The sequence below is a fragment of the Saccostrea echinata genome, unplaced genomic scaffold (genome assembly GCF_033153115.1).
Source record: "Saccostrea echinata isolate AGI-Se365-2 ecotype Australia unplaced genomic scaffold, CSIRO_AGI_Sech_v1 ptg000029l, whole genome shotgun sequence".
Classification (NCBI taxonomy): Eukaryota; Metazoa; Mollusca; class Bivalvia; order Ostreida; family Ostreidae; genus Saccostrea; species Saccostrea echinata.
In genome coordinates this window covers 2,461,505-2,480,152 of record NW_026889778.1, presented here as the reverse complement: position 1 = coordinate 2,480,152, position 18,648 = coordinate 2,461,505, and the positions used below count along the sequence as shown (strand labels likewise).

At 34.5% G+C, this 18,648-nt stretch overlaps 1 protein-coding gene across 2 annotated transcripts in view; it reads left to right on the top strand.

The window, feature by feature from the left end:
• The window catches only part of LOC133195462 (sortilin-like), a 34,176-nt gene that overhangs the window by 4,872 nt on the left and 10,656 nt on the right, over positions 1–18,648 (top strand). Inside the window, exons 2-14 of one of the 2 annotated variants that reach the window (XM_061331299.1) lie at positions 1,785–1,844; positions 6,536–6,600; positions 6,979–7,078; positions 9,079–9,255; positions 9,471–9,497; positions 11,902–11,972; positions 12,229–12,305; positions 12,615–12,748; positions 15,605–15,688; positions 15,904–15,964; positions 16,735–16,985; positions 17,464–17,566; positions 18,160–18,236. In XM_061331299.1, the coding sequence (XP_061187283.1) occupies positions 1,785–1,844; positions 6,536–6,600; positions 6,979–7,078; positions 9,079–9,255; positions 9,471–9,497; positions 11,902–11,972; positions 12,229–12,305; positions 12,615–12,748; positions 15,605–15,688; positions 15,904–15,964; positions 16,735–16,985; positions 17,464–17,566; positions 18,160–18,236 (1,287 nt within the window). The remainder of the gene's footprint in view (positions 1–1,784; positions 1,845–6,535; positions 6,601–6,978; positions 7,079–9,078; positions 9,256–9,470; positions 9,498–11,901; positions 11,973–12,228; positions 12,306–12,614; positions 12,749–15,604; positions 15,689–15,903; positions 15,965–16,734; positions 16,986–17,463; positions 17,567–18,159; positions 18,237–18,648) is intronic. The other variant, XM_061331300.1, reaches the window with a different exon arrangement.

Genomic DNA, 18,648 nt, shown 5'->3' with positions numbered 1-18,648 from the left:
ATGTTCAAAATTTTATGTGCCTTTTACTATATCATTAATATTACCTTTAGAAGTTGTTTTCTGTGTAAATCTATCCATTTTACTTATTAAAGTCTAACATTTCCAATGTTTTAACTAAAGTTATCCAGAACTTAACGTTGGACCAATCAGAAAAATGTTGGACCTGCAGTATGACACTTTAGTTAAGGCAGTTCATTTGATGCAAGTCAGCAAGCTATATATAATTTTTGCATTGGTTGAACTATAAGCTCAGAGGATAAAAGGATTAAATTAAAGTCAGATTTTTTTTACATTCATCGGAAGAAACAAATAAGCCCTATATTTCACCTTAAATAAATCAAATTATTTTAGATTAAGTATAGCCATTAGTTAAGAGTTGGTGTTTTTAATAAGGCAGCAGCTGTGTGATTGTCCTACAGAGTAAACACTACAGCCAGGACAGACGCCACATGTAGATAAATCAATTCAGCATTGAGTAAGTCGTAACACAAAATATATTCAAAATGATCAACCACATACTGACTACATTAAATATTTCTCCCTAACACTCCAGTTTGGAGAAAGCTGATTGCAATCCATGACTGCTTGTCACCTTCAGAATAATTAAGATATCAATTCAAATTGTCATCAAGCGAATGGGTTATCTACATGTAAATCTTAGGGCTACAGATATACTCTACTTCAGTGGAAAACCTAGCATGACGGGTATTATAGGGTAGTTTCCCAATTTTATTTACATCTCCTGTTCTCACAGTGTCAGTATTAGTTTATAGGGTCCAGACAGGATTTGACTTAATTTCAATGATCAGAAATGATGATTTCTTACTGGATAATTTATAGGGTTCTTTGATAACCGTTAGTCAATTTAATACTGTTTTGAATCATGGCCTATTAAGAGCCCTCTATACACTGCACACTAGAGAGTTCTGAATTTGTGGTATTTTTATGCAGATAGAGTGACCTGCCCTTTGATCAAGTATAATATAAATTGAAATGTACCGTTTATTACTCAATTTGTGATCAAATCAAGCATTCATAACACTTTAATAGGCCAAGATGAATAGATAGAACACTTCATTTGCAGGTATTTTGCCCACTTAAGTAAACAACAGTGATTTATGTTCATCAGTACTTCATTGTCTTTGAACATTTTTCCTGGGGGTAAATGCAAGGCACCCTATGTTGAAAATGTGATAGATAAGCTCAATACTTACACCTTCACACACCATAATTTTCTCAATGTCCAAAAAATATTTTCCTCTAGTGTATAGAGGGTCCTTAAGTTTATACTTTGTGTTTGCTAATTGTTGATACACATTTCCATGAAATAATTACTTAAATCAACTTTTATTTGCAACACATTCTATTTGCAATTTGTCAGTTTGAAATCTATTTGTATGTCTTATTTTGGAAACTGAGGAATTATTCTACATATTAAGTACACAAGGAAATAAATAGTTTGTGATGAGAAATATTTTGCAAGTGAAAGAAGGTTGTGAACCTTGTGGATATTTCTCACACTAGTTGGTTTTAATGTTACTGAGTGTATATTTTGTTTAAAATTTTCAAAGGCTTGGCTTGCAGAAATAAATTAATAGAATGCAACTATTAAGCTGAGATGTAATTAATTGTAATTGCTTTCAATTTCAAGAACAGTATGGCCATAATGACTCAGAAGAGCGTTGTGGGCCATGGACCTCTTGTTATGGTATCAAGCAAAGCTCAAAAGTCATATATTCAGATTGTCCAACCAAAAGTTCAGATGCTTTATTTTATCTTTGCAGCATGCTTTTCAAAATGAGTCATACTACAGCATGGCTCTGGCCTGGTGCGGAAATAATGGGGTAAGCTTCAAAAGTTAAATTACTTGTACCCTGTATGAAATGTTATTAATGATGACCTAATTAGATTTTCTCATCAGATTTTCTCACACAGAGCCTTTCTTGACTACGATAAGAAAAAATGATTTCTGTTTCCAACATTTTACATTGAATCCTAAAATTTCGGATTAAAACTGTTCTCTAAAATATTTTTTGATATTGTTCAAGTCAATCAATCATATACCTTTAACTCCAAATTAATGTAAAGAAGAAAATATTTGCAAAAATGTACTTTGGTCCTAGACATAATTTTTTGTAAAATGGGGTCTGGGATGTCATTGAGATGATTCAACTACAGTAACTGTATACCTCTTACAACTATAGAGTTTTCAACTCATTTTTTTTTCAAAATTGAACTTTTTTCCACAGAATCACAATTTCTGTTCAATCCATGGGTAGAAAATTTTGCTTACTTTTTAGCTTGAGTATCATGATCAGCATAATACTACTGTTGTATCTCTGTACATACAAGCACCTCTAATGTTATAAACCCTCTGTTTTCTCCTCCATATAGGGACCTGTTATAGTTGTAATTACACAGGAGAACTTTGTACATACAGTACCGACCGGACACAACCTAACACCAGAGCGAACCCAAAGCACACCCTGAGTTCGCTTCCTGGGTTTGCTCGGGGTCCGCTGCGGATCCGCTTTCAGAAAATTTGGGACCGATCTGGGTGCACATCGGGTTCGCTCGGGGTCAGCTCTGGGTCTGCTAGAGCGAACCCGGCGTTCGCTTTCCGTTTTTGCTTTACGCACTCATGCGTGAAGCGGACCCCACTTTAATCTTGCCGCCAGTAAGCCCTGCCCCTTGTATATTCCAAAAACAGTAGTGAAATCGATCATTACTGTTTTTATGGCGATCGAAACATGAACATGTAAGTGACAATATGGAGAACGTTGATAAACTTTCAAGAATATCACCGTACAATCGACGTAGAATTATCACTTTTATTTTTCTTAACTTACAAGCTAAGTGTATCTCGAAAGAAAAAGAAGAAAAGGTGTTAAATTTATTTTCGATGTATCGGATGGAGTGAAATTGATAAGAGTATTTTAATAAAAAAAGCTTTCAAATTCATTTATTCATGCAACGTACCAAAGAACTACATGTATGACGTTTCCAAATTCAAAAATCAAAAAAAAAAAAAAATAAATAAATAAAAAAATTATATTTGAATTTCTCATTGATAACGTGCCCAGACGAGGGACATGTAACTTAAGGGGCATCGAATGTAGGGGGGGTATATACTCAGGTATACCGTGACCATGGAGACAGTATACATCCAGCTAGCAAGTGTCAATTAAAAAAACCCCACTGCAAGTGCTCTTAGCACCTGCAATATCTTCGAAATAGGTGGATGATTACCGACACGTGATGACCTTGGCTTCACTTTGAACGTACATGTACGTTTTCGTATTAAGGTATCTTTGCAAGTTCAGTTTACTAATGTTGGAATTACGTGTACTTTTCATGCACAAGTACAAAGCGTACCCGTCTAGTATTTTTTTTAATATCCATATAAAGTATTTCGAAAATTACATGTAGTACATGTAAGAGGTTCGTGAACATGTAAACCTGTAAATATACATATATATACACTAGACAAAATTGCTAACGCACCACTTATTATTCTTATTTGTGAATTGGTCATTTTTCTGATTGGTACTAGTATATAAAATATGCCATCTTCTCCAAAACAGTTGGATTGACAAATGTCTTGGTGTCATGTCAAGACCTTTAAAGGACCTTCTTGTCCGAAATCCAATGTCCCGACGTGCACTGCGCATCGTTTTTGCCAAGATATGAAGTTGGTGATTACCGAAGGTGGTCCGTGAGGTTGCGACGGGAGCAGTCTCCTACTTAAAAATCAAATGCTATACCCTGATTGACTACCATATTGCTTAATAGTCACCCAGTGCCTTGGTGTCCCTACCAAATCCACCCAACTTCCGGTTGCCCCAATTTTGTGGAACAATCTTGAAGTTATTGTGTGGTGCTGACTTAATGCCGTTGATATCTATTGAAAACATTTTTATGATCGTTAATTCATTTTCAACAATTTTTCACCAGAGAAATGCATAATCTTTGAATTGTTTTAATTTTTCACAAATTTCTTCAAAGGAACCCCCTGTAGATACCATACTGGCTGCCTTAGCGGTCTCTTCTAGAGTCAAACGCTGCATACGGTGTAACTTTTTTCTGAGTTTTTAATTAGTACAAACATAAAGAACACAACCACAAAGAAAAAAATTAGAAATTTATTCCACCAAAAAAGTATGGATATGATTTTAATTTTTTCTATGAAGTGGTTACGCTTCAGTAAACATTGCTGTTACATGTATATATCAGTTAAAATATTTAAATGTCTCATTTTTTATCAAAGAAACTAAATTATATATTAAAAACATCATAAACAAGTTTTAAAAAGAAAAATGTTAATTTATTTAGGTGGTGCGTTAGCAATTTTGTCTAGTGTATATTGATGCGAAGGAAAGTGATAAGCATTTTTGCGTTTTTATTTTTTATTTTCATTTTTATTTTTTTATTTATTTATTTATTTATTTTTTGACTGACTTGCAAGTAGTTACAAGAATTCAAAAACATACACAATGTAGGGTCTACATGTAGGATAATTAGAATTGACAAAATAATCTTTCCCTATATACATGTACTTAAATCAAGCTATTTATTAAATTTTGGTAAAAGATTAATTTAAAAAAATCATATTAGTATAGTTAAAAAAATGAGATTTTTTTCCCAATTTACATATTGACATAATGTACATTTATACTGTACAATGTACATTTAATTTTTTTGGATGATCTATTATTAAGATCGATAATTTCGATGTTGATCTAGATAAATTAAAACATGCATGTAAATTGAAATAATAAATAAAAAATAATTAGATTAAAGCACGTACATGTTCTTATACTGTATCTTGAGATAACAAAATTCTATAATTTATCGAAGACCAGTTTTTTTTTTTTTTTAGTAACAATTGTTATAACCATTATTATCTTCTTTTTTTCTATTATGAATTAAAGTACTTATTGTCTGATAAATTTACGCAATATATATTTATATATTAATGGATTTTAAAAATATAAAGAAAATAAATATGTAACTATACATGTAACATACTACCTGGATAATAAAAATATAATGTATTAAACAAGGTATTATTTCAACTTGGAATAATTACTTGACATGGATTTCAATTAAATTTTGATTTTTGCTGTAGTTGCAATGTTAGTGATAATTTTAAAAAAAAAAAAAAATTTTTTGTTGTTGTAGAAACTGTAAAAATGGTAATATTTTCATCTTCATCAAGAAAAGTTATGTTTCTATGCATGTTTTCATGTTATTTATGGTGTTTGTTTGTTTATTTCATTGTTAATTATTTATTTGTTTATGTTTTTGATTGGGAAAGGCCTTCTATGTTCTAGTTTGGTGTCACACATGCGCAGAAGGGTTAGTCCATGCCAGGCATGTGCATGTGTCAATGCTGATGACAGCGATAAATGGATTTCTTCAACTCCCTAGGAAATTTTAGCGATGGCGATGCAATCGTAGCTGAGTTCAGAGTGAAATACTTGAACAATTACGTAGTGATGCCGTTTGACTGCAGAAATATACGGAATATATAGAAAGCCAAACATTGACATATGCGCAGAAGGGTTAGTCCATGCCTGGCATGGACTAACCCTTCTGCGCATGTGTGACACCAAACTAGAACATAGAAGGCCTTTCCCAATCAAAAACATAAACAAATAAATAATTAACAATGAAATAAACAAACAAACACCATAAATAACATGAAAACATGCATAGAAACATAACTTTTCTTGATGAAGATGAAAATATTACCATTTTTACAGTTCCTACAACAACAACAAAAATATTTTTTTGAAAAAATTATCACTAACATTGCAACTACAGCAAAAATCAAAATTTAATTGAAATCCATGTCAAGTAATTATTCCAAGTTGAAATAATACCTTGTTATTAATAGATTTTAAAAATAAAAAATAATGAAAATAGATGTGTAAATATTGCATGTTGTCTGGAGAATTAAAATATATAAATATAAAATCATGTTTAAAAATCATATTAATAATATTTTTACATTGTACATTCACACACTTTGCTTGTACAGTGTTTAGATTACAAACTGGCATGTTGACTGGTCGATGCGCTGATGGTCAACGCATTTTATCACTTATCCTGATTGACAGACCTGTTCGGCATATTGATTGGTCGACGTGCTGATGAGTTAATCGCTAATCCTGATTGACAGCTCTGTTACGCAACACCGAACAAGTGTTCGCTTTCTGGGACCGCTACTGAATTTGGGGTTCGCTTCAGCGTCCGCTCTGGGTTCACTGCGGGTTCGCTACAGCTGCGCTCCGGGTTCGCTCGGGGTCAGCACTAGCAGACCCCAAGAGAACCCGAAGCAAACCCAGAGAGCGAACCCAGGGTGCGCTCTGGGTTCGCTTTCTGTTAGGGTGTGTCTGGTCGGTACTGTACTAGTACATGTAATGTTATAAACCCTCTGTTTTCTCTGTAGGATCTGATAGTTGTGATTACACAGGAGAACTTTATACATACTAGTACATGTAATGTTATAAACCCTCTGTTTTCTCTGTAGGATCTGATAGTTGTGATTACACAGGAGAGCTTTGGGACTGTGATGCCATCTAAAGTTTACAAAAGGTATGACATTTCTGTCTTCTTTAAGGTCACTTACCCGAACAGTACTCGTGGAACGGCAGGGAAGATGTTTAATATCTATGAACAGGAAACTTTGTCATTTGTTCATTGTATATATACATGATCAACATGACTTCATTTTGAGTGATGTCTCGCAGTTTTCATTGATGAGTAAAAATGATAAATTATAGATGTAATCTTTGATTAACAAAGAAATGAACATCCAGGTGTGAAATGTATAAAATACTTTTTTTTTTCCCAATCCGTTTTTACATAATTATTGCAAATTCTTTTTCAGTCTTTTACCAGAGTCTGAAATGTATTTTCATAATATTGGTAATTAAGACAAAAAATTACCCAGAAGTTTTCTGTATTTTTCAGCACAGACTTTGGAGCTCATTTTACGCCAGTGAAACTAAACAAACAACCAAAAATTTACAAACATAATGGTGTCCATAGAAACCCTCACAATACAAAGAAGGTAGGAGGATAGAGGTTACCTCCCTTATTCATAATGCAGGGAAGGGAGACAATTTTGTACAGATCATCTTACAGCACAAATATAGAGGTCTAGAGATAAGTGTTTTGTAGAGTTACATCCCTGGTTGACAAAATTAAAAAAAAAAGGTTTATTGATTGTCTAATCCAAAGATGCACATAGCACAAACAGTCAGGGGTGATACTGAAATCCGTCATTTTTAAAATGACGATTTTAAGTCGTAAAATAAAATTTTTATTATGACTTAAACTCGTCATTTTTAAGAAAATGACGAAAAACAGTCATAAAAATTTAGAGTGTTTCTAGAATACCGAGTTACCTCTCTTTGAAAAATGTTAGATCCACCAACTGAAAAAAGGACAAAAAACATCGTAAACAAACTTCATTTCTCTAATACAGTTGACTACAATACTGGTTATGTTGACAGTATAAATTTCCCAAGCAAAAATAAGAGTGGAAGAGTTTTTTGTCAATTTATTTGTATTAAATAGGAAAGAAGACGAAAATGACGATATTCCGTCTTTTTTCAAAATGGAGGGTCTGGGTGCACTGAAATACCTCGCTTGTTTTACGGGGCGCACTACTTTTTTATGGCTTTAACTTTTTGTCGAGACTTTTCTCTACAAGTACGTATTCTTCCAGACGGTGTACTATATGTTTTTATAGGGCTAAAAGCCATGTAAAAATGGCGAATTAGTTCTACCAAAATTCGACATTTTACCGCTAAATAATAACTTTAGCCTTCCATGTTGATGTTCTAACGCACGTGGTCGGCAGTAATTAGTGACCCAGATGAAATGAAACTTGCGTAAACACTCTTCTTTCAGCGGTGAATTCAAATTTCGCTTTTATGTAACCAGGATAGAAGAATTAAGTTGAAAAAGAAAATATGACGATAGTAAGTCATATTGACAAAAATGACGAAAATACGTAGTTAGTAAATATGACGATTATCCATCATTTTTCAGAAATGACAGATTTCAGTCTCACCCCTGACTGACAAAAAATAAAAAAAATCAGACATATATTCCCCCCCCCCCCCCCCCCCCCCTTGTTCATCAAATTTGAGACTACTGTTTACAGTGAAAAAAAAGGTCCATCCAATGTAGATTTTACCTCCATTGTTTATCTTCCTCATTTAATACTGACCACTTTATTTTGGACTCGTTTTACAAGTGACCCAACCAGTGTGCAATACATTGTGAAACTACATCCCAGAACAATGTTAATATTTAAGGTAGCGAACCAAGTTGTAGACAGTATACAGTTAAAGTATATCATTGAGGGAGTCAGCAAGATTCCAGTTCCCCAAGAGGAAGTCTATTTCCTGAGGCGCTTTTCATATGATTAAAAGAAATTGCTTAGTGTTCCAAATAGATGTGTATCAGTTCATCAGACTGTCACACCTTTTTGCAGGGAATCAGTCTTTTTATGGTGATTTTCAGGTAATCAGCAAAATATATCGGTGAACAATTTGCTCGGGAACACTAGTGTCTGGATTAAATGGGGCAAGACTGTAATTAATAGGCGGGGTGTTACCTGCAGGGTAAATAAATTTTTTGCTCAATATGGTTGAAAGTATGGAAGAATAGGGCAGGTTTTACCTGAGTTAAGAAGTTCTTTATTTTTATTCCCCCCCCCCCCCCCCCCAGGCCAAAGATTTGCAGAGTTGTAAAATTTCTATGTAAAGTGTAAAGTAACCAAAATGACCTTGGACCCCCCCCCCCCTCCCCAGGAAACATGCATCCTCTAAAAGTGATGAGGATAGTTGTATATGATGGAAATTATTGATGTAGGAAAGTGACTTGACCTAAATTTTGATTGAGTTAATTCAAAATATACATTTACAGTATGCAAAGTGAAGGACCATCACTCTTAAATGACATTGTGTTATTTTAGATCTATCTGTTGATTATGCTAAATTTTGATTGCGCTAATTGATACACATTTACAGCTATAAAGGACTATCACTGTTATTACAGATCTACCTAGTAGATGCGGGTGATCCAACTGGGTCACACCTTTTCATCACAGAAGATGGAGGTAACAGTTTTTATGAGTCACCTCTTCCTTTCCAACTGACGGGGGAAATCTTGTTCCATCCAAACAAGGCACATGAAGATTATCTACTAGCCTCGTCAGCTCTTCTGTCAACGAAGGTATGAAATTAATAAAGGGGAGGGGTCATTTGATGTCATAATAACCCACCAGAAATACAGTGAGACCAAGCTATATGACAACTTTGTTCTGCACTTAATTTTTACTGCATAAATTAATCAGTGTTTTATTTTATTTATTTTACTCATTCTTTCTACAAAACTTAACCATAATTTCTTCAATGGATATGCTAACAGCTATGCCTTTTATGTCACAGATTAAAAGTGGTAATAAGAATTTGATGGTAGGTATGAATACTTTTTATTCCTTTGTCATGTCCTCTGTGTTGTATAGCTAGCTAGTTCATTGTGTCGTCGTTGTCACAGATATATAGAGCTTCACTGAAAAATAATTTTGAATGCTCCCCCCCCCCAAAAAGAACCCTTGGCTGGTTAATTCAGTAATAGAGGCATGTCTGTGTTGAAGTACCCCCAAAAAGCCTCTAACTTTCAGTCTGCAGACTTGTCAGGGGCTAGTGACTCAATCAACCATAAGCCTGGAGAGGGAGGGGTGAAACATTAACCAAAAACAAGCCCAGGGAGCAAGTAAAAAAGGGGTACCTCAGGGGGATCGTAAATATTGCTGCTTCATGATTTTCTTGATTCATGAAAAAAAGTAAAACAAATTTGAAATTGAACTGGAGTAATGAAGATGTGTGTTGTTCTTGTTAAATTTGATTAAATTGAATTCTGTTTTGTACATGTACAAGATGACTGAAAGTTTGATGGGCTCTAACTTCTTTGGGGTCAACAGCCGGCAAGACTGACTGGTATAGCCCCCCAAAAAAGGATTTTGCATGTAGTGAGGTCTATAACCTCAATAGGGCCTCGTAACTAATATAAGGCATGTGGCATGAATAAAAAAACATTTAATCACAGGGTACAAATACTTAATAATGAAAAAGAAATCTTAGCCAATAGAGGCTGATGTGGATTTGGGTCTACAGAATAAAGAGAGTACGTTAATACAGCATTGACTGGAGATGATTGAGTTAAATATAACTAACAACAGACTGAAGCATGCAGCAAGTTTTAAGGGTGTTCTTGGTTGTGTGAAAGGGGGGATAAATGTTCAAGAACTTTATTACAATAAAGCTGCACTAAAGTCTTATACATGTTTGGCAATGAAACCATGTCATCCTAAATGTCACAAAACTCAAACTTTTACTGCATGCGTACTTAAAAAAGTGAGCCTCATACTTTAGCAGCTTTGGTGCAGACAACGATGCGCTAATTCATGAATACTGCTAAGAAATCATTTATAAATACAATGTACGGCACGGACATGTATAGCGCTAATTCATGATTTCGCCAATTTTGCGCTAAATTTTGAATACGCCAATTTATGTACACGCACAGCACATTGCATACCATCCCATTATGTGGAACCTTTTTTATTGATACATGTAGTTTTAATGGTTTAGTTAATTTGAAGTACTAGTAATATTGAAGAAGAGCAGTCTTCATCTGTATATTAGTAAACTTTTGTCTTGTTAATGAAAGCATTATCTGTTAAGTGTTTTTATTTGCTTTTTTTTTTATCTCAGTCGCTGTATAGTTTATGTGTTAGTTTTGCAGTACTAAAGATTTACAGTTTTAGTTGGCACATGGAAAACTCAGGTTACCTATGACTACCCTTCCTAGTACATTAATTATTACAAAGTCTAATAAGTGTGATAAACTTCTGAACATTATTTTATAGTTTCTTCTCAGAAATAGCTGTTCCAGTTTTGGTATAATGCATCTATATGGGCAACAGAGATTTTAAATGCTGTGCCCCCTCCCCCCCCCCCCCCAACCCTGCCTTTTAAAAATTTGGGTCAAAGTTTTCTTGCTGCTTAAGAGAATTTTATGATACTCATGACAAACAACTATCATGGCAGGGAACCTCTTTTTTTTGTGCTGTTATAAACATTGATAAATATATACATATTATATACTTGAATGTCCATGATAACTTGTGTAATCTATATATCTATATGTACTGTTTACATGGAATGCATCTGACAGGTGCACATTGTCAATATTGGCACAGATATCTGTTTAGATTTAACAAATTTTTTATTAGTCGATACATTCTGCATGATTCAGCTTTCGTTGTTGTTATAATGAAAACTTTATGAAGGGTGAATGATGAATCACGTGAGTGATGGTAAATCTCAACTCATCTCCATAGAAGGACTGCTACCCCCTTACCCCCTCCCCCAGCCCCCTCCCACACCCACACACAAATATTTTTGTGAAATTTCTGTTACATGCCATAATGATTCTTTATGAAATGTGTAAACTTGTCACTTCCTGCTACAAAATAAGACCTCTAGACTTTTCTTGAGAGATTTCATTGTTTAGAAGTGATTGGTTGTGTCAGAATGCCTTCACCAATTCTAGAAATATATCTCCAAACTGAACCTCATAAACCTGCCAACTCCAGATCTGAAAAAAGCTTCATATAGGCCTATATCTGTTTTGTTAATTACATAATGCACTGAATAATGTATTTACTACTACTAGTTTTCGGGTGACATTAGCAGCTGCCTGAGAGCCAATGTAATCATTGATTATCATGATCAAGACTTGATCTTTAAATATTGTTTACATTCTGTTGTTGTACATAATATGGTGAAATTAAGTGTTATTCATATGTTTCAGACATTGTACGCCAGTTTTGATAATGGTAGAACTTGGAGAATGGTAGACACTTATGTACAGACCTATAAATGGTAAAGATTCACGAAAGTGGTAATTTACGGTAATAGTGTAGTAGTTAAAAGTGGTAAATTTGTACTGATAAATAATGCTATAAAGATTTTATTTATATAATATTGTTAAGTGGTATTTATAGTAGATTATAATTATAGTCTAAAGAACAATACTTTATACTAGACCTTGTATTTTAAGATCCTTTTGTCAGAAAGAGACATAATTATATATTTTATACTATAAACCTGATAAAGGAATGTTTTCTTTGTTTTACAGGGGAAGTTTAGATGATGACCCCAGAACAATCTATGCAACAGTTGATCCTCAAAAGACTCATCCATTCTTAGCTACATGTACGTAATAACACATGTACATGTAATACAAAAACTTAACTTCAAAGATAACACTTATAAGTTCTTTAAAACATTATGAGAAACATGATAAATGATATACATCCCCCTCGCTTGTTTGTTTACAATAAGTTGATTGGTATATCGTGTGTTGTAAACTATTTGTAGTTGTTGCTATACGGTATATTCTACACCAGTACTGGTTAGCTGATCTGTATACTGTAAACTCTTCACTTGTAGTTGTTGCTATACGGTATATTCTACACCGGTACTGGTTAGCTGATCTGTATACTGTAAACTCTTTATTTGTAGTTGTTGCTATACGGTATATTCTACACCGGTACCCTGATGGGACGGCAAGCAGTAAAACTAAAATCCTAGAGAATGTCTTTTCATTTGGACATCAGGAAAAATTTCTCTATGCCTCAATCTATTCACCACAAGTAGTAAGTGATAGTTACTTGTTTCATGTTAAGTGAAATTCAAGTGAAATTCAAGTGATGAAGAAGGGGGTTAAATGACTGAGCTTCCTTCTAACTGTCTACATTGCTACAATTTTAATAATGATTTACCTTACTTAGGGCTATAATTCCAGTAAAATATCTAACCATCCCATGTACAGCAAAAAAAAAAAAATACTTCTGTCGTGGGGGTACTTACTGTAACATGAAACAATCATTCATTCAAGGGCTCTTAAGGCTTGTTGCAGCTTAGCTTGCCTGAAATGGAGGAAGACTATCTCATCACTTTTACATTTTTGAATGTTAATACAGTGCCCACTGTCCAATCCGACAACTGTGCAATCCGGCACACTGGACATTCTGACCTCATTGTTTATTCCCAAAAATTTCTTTATAATCTATATAGAATAAAACACTGTATATTCCGACCACTGTACATTCCGAATTCCGGCGCTTTTTTGTCAACAAAATTAGATAATTACTTCATGATTTCACTTGAGTAATCTGACATAATTGCACTGGTGTACCGTAATTAGCCGCTGGCCAGGCCACATGAATGTCCCTTTGGTCATAAGATTGGTCTTCTTAGAGAGTAGTTAATTACACGTACGAGTTTGAAAGTGTTTATCCAAGCATTAAATGAACAGTTTTTGAAATTAAAAATTAGGCAATCATTTCTTTTTTATAGTTATCATATTTATTCTCGCATTGACAAAATAGCATCCAAGCGACAGAAAGTAAAAGTAGTACATGATATTTAGATCGCCTTTACCTTACAGAATAACTAAGATTTTTAGTTTGAAATTAAAATCAAATATGCAGCCAGGGTCCTTCGTAAAGCTATGTAATGAAAATAAAAAATTGAGTACGGCCAACTACTGTGTAACATGTACACAATACACAATTTCAAGGCAGCATCTTGTCTTATGGAAAACGTTTCATTTCCGGGTTAATATACACTGAATAAAGCAAGGCTGTGCACATAAAAGATTTGCTTGAAGCAAAGAAAATCCCTTTAAGTTGTCCATTTAATTTTAAAATATTACGTATGTTTGATTAAAATTCAATTGCAATCACAATGTTTTAGAGTTACGTCCCGTTTGTATAAAAAGTCGCGTGACGGTATTAATAGCACAGTCTATGCTGACAAATAATGAATGGCAAAAATCTGTTGAACAAAATAATACCACTGTGTAGAGAAGGTAGACAAAATATTTACTTTTATCTACTGTACAGTCGATAAATAAAAATTAAATTGCAACATCGTGAAGCGATCGGCAGTTCCATCTATTTTGTCCATGAAAAAAAAATCATCGTATACAGAGTTACTAATTCTACATCACAAACGCTGTTTCTCAAAGAAATGCTAATCAGGTATATTTTATACAACAAAGAAACACACAATTATGCAAACACTTTGACAATAAAATATATGTGTACTCTAAACCTATTGAAAAATGATTTTTGTATGAAGTGATCTGACACTAATGATAATGCTTATAGAAATATTCAACACTGGATAATCCGACACACTGCCTAATCCGACATTGATTTTACTTCCCGCAGCATGTCGAATAAGACAGGTTTCACTGTATTTAATTAATTTTGAAATGAAAAATTATGTGAGTTTTTCAAATGATTACTTTCCAAAAAACTAAAAAAACACTACTAATAAAATTTAATACTCAAAAATTGTTTCTATCCCAATCTCCAATATGAAAAATATAAATTCTATGCATGGTGCTCTTTTCAAGAAAAATATTCAGGGGCATGGCTAGAACTTTGATGAAGTATAGGCACAAATTACTCTTTGGTCGGCGAGCGGTCTGGGGGCCGCCCGAGGCCCCCAGCGAGTCCAGGGCAGCGCCCTGGTAGGGGGTTCGGAAATGGATTTCACGACTTTAAGACCACTGGGTGACAAATTCTGGGGCGTTTAAAATACAAAATTATGGGTCTCTTTAAAATGAAATTTCATATTAAGTAGAAAAGATAAAAAAGTGCAGTTCAACTTTTTAACCAGAAATCTTAAGTTAGAAGAGTTCATATTTTTTCGGCGTAAGCAAATTAAGAGAACATGAAGAAAGTTATTTATAAAGTATTCAAAAATAATGAGACACAAAGCAATGTTTTACAATAATGAATAAATATTGATTAAAATGACAATTTTAAAATACCACACATATCTTGTGAGCGTCAGGAGAGTTTTATATATCTGTATTTAATTACTTGCATATAGAAATTTTGAAGACATTTTATAAGGAGTCTTACAGTGAAACAGTCGGTTAACTATTGCAGGTTATTATTACTTTGACAGATCAGTGGATATTTATACATTCATGATCTTTCTATCAATGGCGAAAATGATATTTAGTCATTTATTTTCTTTCTTCTTTACAGTTTTGTTTCTAATTATTTTTTTCTGAATGAAATTAAGTGTAGGTACGTGCCTTAAGTGCCTATTGGCACCTACGCCACTGATATTCTATGGGTGGTCCCCATGAATTTTTCTGAAGTTCTGGGGTTGGGTTGTTTGTTTTACTGGAATAGCCCTAAGAACATACCCCTTTTTTTCATTGTCAGAAGGTCAGAACAAGAGTTCTATGCAAATTAAAAATTTACATGCCAGTCACTGCAAATAACGGTAAAAATTTCTCACAAAAGGGGAAAGGAGGGGGGGAGGGCAATGTTTGAACAGGAAAGTCTTAAAGTTTAAAAAATTGGTAGTAGTTCATCCTTCATATAAATTTTATGTGAAATGGCCCTGATTAAATATTAGAATATGATTTTAAACATTTCATTAGGAGGTAGTCATAATTTTTAATCTCAATTGATGTTTTGTAGAGAGGGAACCGATTGATAAAAATATCAACCAATCAAGGCAAAACTTGGCATACAGCTCAGCTTCCAACCATTACAGGAGACAGGGTGAGAATATCTGAGTTCTTATTCATTCATAGGGACTCAAGCTAATATTTACCAAACTAATATAAATTTGACATCTTCTATTTGTCTTATAAAAGTACATTTTGGCTTAATTTAAAGGTTAAAAATCATCAGTTACACTTCATGTAATTAATAAGTTTCTGGTCAGGAATGATTATTAATGGAATACATTTACTCCATGATTACTTTGATTTCAGTTTTTCTCTGTGCTGGACATGAATGAAAAGCTGGTGTTTATGCATGTGGACAACCCAGGAGGTAAGCAAGGTTCCTCACTGAGGCCTTTGTCTTTTATAATCATCAAATATCATAAAGGAATCAACATTATTATAAAAACAGATATGCAGGAGATAACAATTTTAATTAGTTTATTTTTAGTAACATAATTGTTTTTGTCCAAAATGAAGACCCCTCTGTGGCTGTCATATTCATAATTCATTTTTCCCAGAGGAACTGGGGTTGGGAAATGGTTTAATTAGTCATCAGAAACACCATAAAATACTTAATTCATCAAGTTGATGATGATCTCAAGTGATTAAAGGACTCTGACACTCTGTCACAATGGGGGATCAAAGTTTTACATACTAGGAATATATAGGAAAAAACTTTAAAAATCTTCTTCTCAACAGAATCAAAGTCATGATATGTCATATTGATATGGAAGCATCCTTGGGTAGTGTAGATTCAAGTTTGTTCAAATGATGACCCCGGGGGTAGGGTGGGATCACAATGGGGGTTCAAATTTTTACAAAGGAATATATAGGAAAAAATCTTTAAAAATCTGCTGCTCAAGAACAACAAAGCGATTTGTTAAATTGATTTGGAAGCAGCCACAAGTAGTTTAAAATTCAAGTCCCCCCCCTCCCATGTAAACTTTTCAATACTGAATTGATTTGTGCTCTTTCCTAGCCATTGTGCTCAGGTGAGCGATGTGGCCCGTGGGCCTCTTGTTCACAAACTCGTATAATGATATCATAATTTTGAGACATACCTTGGCATGAGTTAACTTTGGCTTCCTGTTTTTGTAGATACAGGACACGGGACACTATATACATCAGGAGCCCTGGGTGTTGTTTACTCCGAGTCCCTGCCTAAACATCTGTACCCTAACTATGGAGATGTAACTGACTTCTATCGTGTGGAATCTATGCGGGGGGTTTACATCACCAGTCAGATTAACGAGGATAACAGTATACACAGCATGATCAGTTATAACCGCGGGGCCACATGGCAAAAACTGCCCCGGCCAAACAATGCCCCATGTAAGGATGAAAAAAAGGTTAGTCTATCAGTTATAACCATGGGGCCACATGGCAAAACTGCCCCGACCTAACAATGCCCCATGTAAGGACTAGAAAGAGGTCAGTCTATCATTTATAACCGCGGGGCCACGTGGCAAAAACTGCCCCGGCCTAACAATGCCCCATGTAAGGACTAGAAAGAGGTCAGTCTATCAGTTATAACCGCGGGGCCACGTGGCAAAAACTGCCTTGGCCTACCAGTGCCCCATGTAAGGACGAGAAAAAGGTCAGTCTACTGAAATCTGATTGGTTCAGATCCTAGATGTTGCCCTGAAATATTCAACATCATTTATCTGAATGCTAATGATGAACCTAAGCTCTGTTCACATATACATAAAGATAGTATTCAATGAGATGAGCTTTCTAATCTTTTTTTTTTTTGACCTGAAATATTTAACTTGTTTTCTTATCCTTGTTTACTGCTGATGACCTGAGATGTTCATTTTCCATTTTCAGCCATGCCACCTACAGATACACGGGACGTACAGCATTCAGAGGGGGGTAATTGCTAGTCCCCCACTAAGCACAAAGGCAGCTCCAGGAATAGTTCTTGTTCACGGTGAGTACACTCTAGGAATAGTACTTGTTCAAGGTAAGTCCATGTGTACTAACCAGTCCCCCACTCAGCACAAAGGTAGCTCTTGTTCACGGTGAGTACACTCTAGGAATAGTTCTTGTTCATGTTACAGATACATGGGATGTACAGCATTCAGAGGGGGGTAATTGCCAGTCCCCCACTCAGCACAAAGACAGCTCCAGGAACAGTTCTTGTTCATGGTAAGAACATATGTACTATAGGTCTGGAATAGTTCTTGTTCATGGTAAGTTCATGTGTACTAACCAGTCCCCCACTCAGTACAAAGCAGCTCTTGGCATAGTTCTTGTTTATATGGTAATATTTAAATTTTTACCCACTTTTCACTCAAACATGGAATCATTACATGTATCATGTTAAAGCTACATCTTATCTGTGTGTGATGAAATGTACATTGTAAACTCACCTCTGTCATGATTTTGTTATAATGTATAAAGACAAAAGCGTGTCTACTTTAACAAGAATATTTTTGTCAGATGAGTGATATGTTGTCAGCAGTACGTTTTTGCAGTCCATATGTAGACACTGTAATCGGTTTTGTGAATTTCTTTAACTAGGTCATGTAGCAGATGCCCTACAAACAACACACCCTGATGTGTACGTAACCAGTGATGGAGGTTACACCTGGGCCAAGGTACAATTTATGATTGAAAAAAAAAACAAAAACGAAATAATTAGGGCCCCGCAAGGATTTGAGGGTGCCCTATAGTAATCACTCTGTCTATCTGTTGGAAGTATCTCCAAGTTTTATAAATACAGATGCTGTTTCATATTCTTCATATATTTTTAAATTTCCTTTTAAATATCAAGTCAAATGCTCATCTTTTAAGTTGCACCCTTAGATTTCTATCCCTCTGTGTGGCCTTGCTGACTGGTCAGTTTTCTAGTTATATTTTATAAAAACTTTTGCCTATCTTGAAACATCATGAAATGAAAGTGAAGAAAATACTTGCAGATCAGTAAGAACAATGTTAACATGATGCAGACCTATCATGTTTTTCTCTATTTTGATTGTATCAATTGCTAAGTGAATTAGACTATGTTAA